Source organism: Orycteropus afer, unplaced genomic scaffold (assembly GCF_000298275.1).
Source record: "Orycteropus afer afer isolate SDZICR_OR568_19922 unplaced genomic scaffold, OryAfe1.0 scaffold00571, whole genome shotgun sequence".
NCBI lineage: Eukaryota > Metazoa > Chordata > Mammalia > Tubulidentata > Orycteropodidae > Orycteropus > Orycteropus afer.
The window spans coordinates 1248961-1252915 of record NW_006922158.1 but is presented as its reverse complement, the minus strand read 5'-3'; the positions used below and the strand labels follow the sequence as shown (position 1 = coordinate 1252915).

The following is a 3955-nucleotide window of genomic DNA, read 5'->3' as shown; positions in this document are numbered from 1 at the left end:
GCGGGCTCGGCGCCGCCCGCCCGCGCGTGCTGTGCCCCGCTCCGTCCCGCCCATCCCGCGGCCCTTTGCCCCGCTGGTGGCCCCCGCGTCGGTGCCCGCACGTTGTCGCGCGGGCTTCCCGCTCTGGATTCCCTCGGGTTTTGCGCATTCGTTCTGTCACTCTCCGCTGCTCCTTCTCCTCTCTCCTTAGGCTCTTGGCTGCCTTTTTTTTTTTACTCTCCATCTCTCCCTGGCTCCGATTTCTCTCCCGGGCGGGCTCCGGGTCGCTCGTTCTCGCTCCACTCCCTCTGTCTCATCTGCTCTTTCTCTTCTCTGCCTCTCCTCTCCCTCCTCTCTCTGGCTCTCTCTCTCTTTCTCGATGTCTCACGGTCTCTGTCTCTCGCTGTCTCTGTCTCTCTGGCTCCTTCTCGCCCTGTCCCTCTCTCTGCACCTCATCCTCTCCCTGTCTCTCTCTCTCCGTCCCTGTCTCTCTATAATGTCTCTCATTCTCCCTGTCTCTCATTTTGCTCATTTTCCCTCTTATTCTCTGTCTCTCTCCCTCTCTCCCTTTCTCATCCTCTGTCTCTCTCTTTCTCTGTGTCTCTATAATCTATTTCCCCCTCGCCCATTTGGCTCTTCTGTCTCTCGTTTCCTCTCTCTCCCTCCCCCTCCCTCCCTTTCTCGGTCTCTGTGTATGTCTGTCTCTGCCTCTCCCCTTGTGGCCCTCTCCTGTGTCTCTCTGTCTCTTTCTCAGTGTCACCCCACCTCCCGGCACCCCTGCTTGCGCCCCTGCTTTCTCAGAGCCCATCGAGGCTAAATTTGGAGGGTGCCGTGGTATCGTGGGCTCCTTCCGCTGCCGCGATGCTGCGGAGAAGCGGGCGATTGCCCGCCCGAGCCCGTGGGGCCGGTGGCCGCTGGTTCTTAATGGTGAATAAACTCCACAGAGACCCAAAGAGACAGAGGCTAGCTAGAGAGACCTAGTCGAGCAGCCGTCGGAGAAAGCTGGAGCCAGATATCCGTGCACTCGGACACAAAGAAAGTGCTCTGCAAGGGCCCCAGGGAGCGGGGGACCCAGCGAAGGACATGGGCTAGGCGCGGGGGGTTTGCGCGCTGCAGAGACCGGGAGAGGCCTGAGACCCTGAGAGACAGGGACAGGCAGGGGAAACGTCGCGAGAGGATCAGAGACCCGCGGAGAAGTAACAGGCAGGCCGGCTATTACCGAGAGCCGGTGCGCGTCGAAAGACCGCTAAGGCGCATAGGGAGACAGGGAGAGGGCATGAGCCAGCAAGAGACAGGAGAGGGCTGGCGAGAGCACCGGAGGGGACACGGAGACACATCTCCAGTGTGAGACACTGGGCAAGTGCACCAGGCACCCGCAGAGGTGGAAGGTCAAGGGAATCAACTGAGAGAACTCCAGATACTGAGACAGCGTCAGGGAATGACTAAAAACCACTGTCCTAGAGAGGGGCAGAGACAACGACAGGCAGAGACACTTCGAGAGATGAAAGCAGATCAGAAAGAGACGGAAGGAGAGCCAGGGACAAGAGTGAAGAAAGTCAGAGAGATACAGACACAGGCGCGCGCCCAGCTACAGAGAAAGTGTGCTAGAGAAAGAGACAAATAGAGAGGCTGAGAGACAGCGACGCTGGCCGCGAGTAGGGGGAGACGTGGGAGTAACAAGGGCCACAGAAAGGGGAGAGCGCGGGGAATGACAGTGACCTACAGCCAGCGCGCGCGCTGTAGCAAAGGGCTGAGAAACAGAGAAACAGACAACAAGCGTGAGAAACTGAGGCAAGAGAGTTAGAGATCACGGTGAGCCACATCCGCACACCCCGAGAGACACAGGGAAAGCACGGTAGAGAGAGCGACCTGCGGAGTCGGACAAGCACTGAGCGCGCGCGCATGCGCTGACGGGGGAACGCAAACTCAGGGATCCAGAGATAGTGCGGGAGACCCCCAGGCACGCGCCGTCGGGTGAGACAGAAGCGTCAGGGGGCTTAGAGGCCCCGAGCGAGGCCCACAGAGCAGAAAAGGACCCAGGGAAAGCGCGCGGCCAGGGGGAGCGGGGCCCGTGGCAGGCTGACTAACTCGGCTCGCCTGTTTCTTTCACCCCCAGCGTGAGCACCGCTCCGCGTCCGGGTCATGACGTCTAATTGCACCAACAGCACCGACACAAGCGACAACAGCAGCAGCAGCAGCAGCAGCGGTCACGCGTGCATGCCCCTCTCCAAAATGCCTATCAGCCTGGCGCATGGCATCATCCGCTCCACCGTGCTGATCGCGTTCCTCGTTGTTGCGTTCGTCGGCAACGTGGTGCTGGCCATCGCGCTGCAGCACAAGCCGCAGCTGCTGCAGGTGGCCAACCGCTTCATCTTTAATCTCCTCATCACAGACCTGCTGCAGGTTTTGCTCGTGGCCCCCTGGGTGGTGGCCACTTCCGTACCTTTTTTGTGGCCCCTCAACACCCATTTCTGCACAGCCCTGGTTAGCCTCACTCACCTGTTCGCCTTTGCCAGTGTCAACACCATCGTGGTGGTGTCGGTTGATCGCTACCTGGCCATTATCCACCCTCTTACCTACCCAGCCAAGATGACCTCTCGAAAGGGCTACATGCTTCTGTATGGCACCTGGATCATAGCTGTCCTGCAAAGCACACCCCCACTCTATGGCTGGGGCAAGGCTGCCTTTGACGAGCATAATGCTCTCTGCTCCATGCTCTGGGGGGACAGTCCCAGCTACACCACCCTCAGCATAGTGTTCTTCATCATAATCCCACTGATAGTCATGGTTGCCTGCTATGCTGTAGTGTTCGGTGCAGCCCGTCGACAGCATGCTCTGCTGTACAACGTTAAGAGCCACAGCCTGGAAGTGCGGGCCAAGAACGGTGTGGAGAATGAGGATAAAGTGGGAGAGAGGAAGCAGGATAAGTGCCAGCATGAGAGTGAGTTCCAAGGCCAGGATGAAGGTGTGCACAGGGCCAAGGAGGGCAGTGTGGAGACTGAAGAGGGAATCATGATGTTCAAGGAAGGTAGTACGGAGATGAGTGAGGGTAGCATGAAGACCAAGGACATCGAGGAGACCAAAGAAAGAGGCATGGCAACCAGCAAAGGCAGCCTGGAGGCCAAGGAGGGCAGTGTGAAGGCAGACAGGGGCCACACAGAGGTCAGCCACTGCAGCATTGACTTGGGGGAAGATGACCTGGAGTTTGGTGAGGATGGCCTAGAGTTTGAGGAAGGTATCCATTTCAATGAGGATGACATTGAGGCCGTGAACATCCCAGAGAGCCTCCCACCCAGTCGTCGCAACAGCCGTAGCAACCTTCCTCTGCCCAGGTGCTACCAGTGCAAAGCTGCCAAAGTGATCTTTCTCATCATTTTCTCCTACGTGCTGTCCCTGGGGCCCTACTGCTTTCTAGCAGTCCTGGCCATCTGGGTTGATGTCCAAACCCAGGTACCCCAGTGGGTGATCACCATAATAATCTGGCTTTTCTTCCTGCAGTGCTGCATCCACCCATACATTTATGGCTACATGCACAAGACCATCAGGAAGGAAATCCAGGATTTGCTGAAGAAACTCTTCTGCAAGGAGAAGCCCCCAAAAAAACACAGCCACCCAGACCTGCCAGGAACCGAAGCCGGCACAGAGGGTGGTAAGATCATCCCTTCCCAAGATTCTGCCACTTCGCCTTGAAGTCGCTTCTAAAGCAAACCTTGACTTGTCTGTCCACAATGCAGACAACGAGAGCAGCTTTCTTTTCAGTGGACTACCCACAATTCCATTAATGCTAACCCATACCATTCTAAGCAAAGGTGTTGTGCATGCATCCTTCTCACCGCAAAGTAGATAAATATATGGAAGAGGTAGGAACTGGGTTTTCCCTTAAAAGCATACACTTCAAACCACAGATTTGAGGATTCTGACTGAAATTTCCCCCAGAAAATTATTAGGCTCTATATTTCTTAAAGCAACAAGGGCT

The 3955-nt window shown here is 56.7% G+C and overlaps 1 protein-coding gene across 1 annotated transcript; it reads left to right on the top strand.

The window, feature by feature from the left end:
* The first annotated feature begins 2121 nt into the window (after nt 1-2121).
* Nucleotides 2122-3669, top strand: GPR101 (G protein-coupled receptor 101). The gene has a single exon (XM_007956015.2). The coding sequence runs from the start codon at nt 2122-2124 to the stop codon at nt 3667-3669; it is 1548 nt and encodes a 515-aa protein (XP_007954206.2).
* Nucleotides 3670-3955: the final 286 nt, after the last annotated feature.

What these genes read in the sequence shown, in the direction of transcription:
- GPR101 (XM_007956015.2), top strand. Translation starts at nt 2,122, where the DNA reads ATGACGTCTAATTGCACCAACAGCACCGACACAAGCGACAACAGCAGC.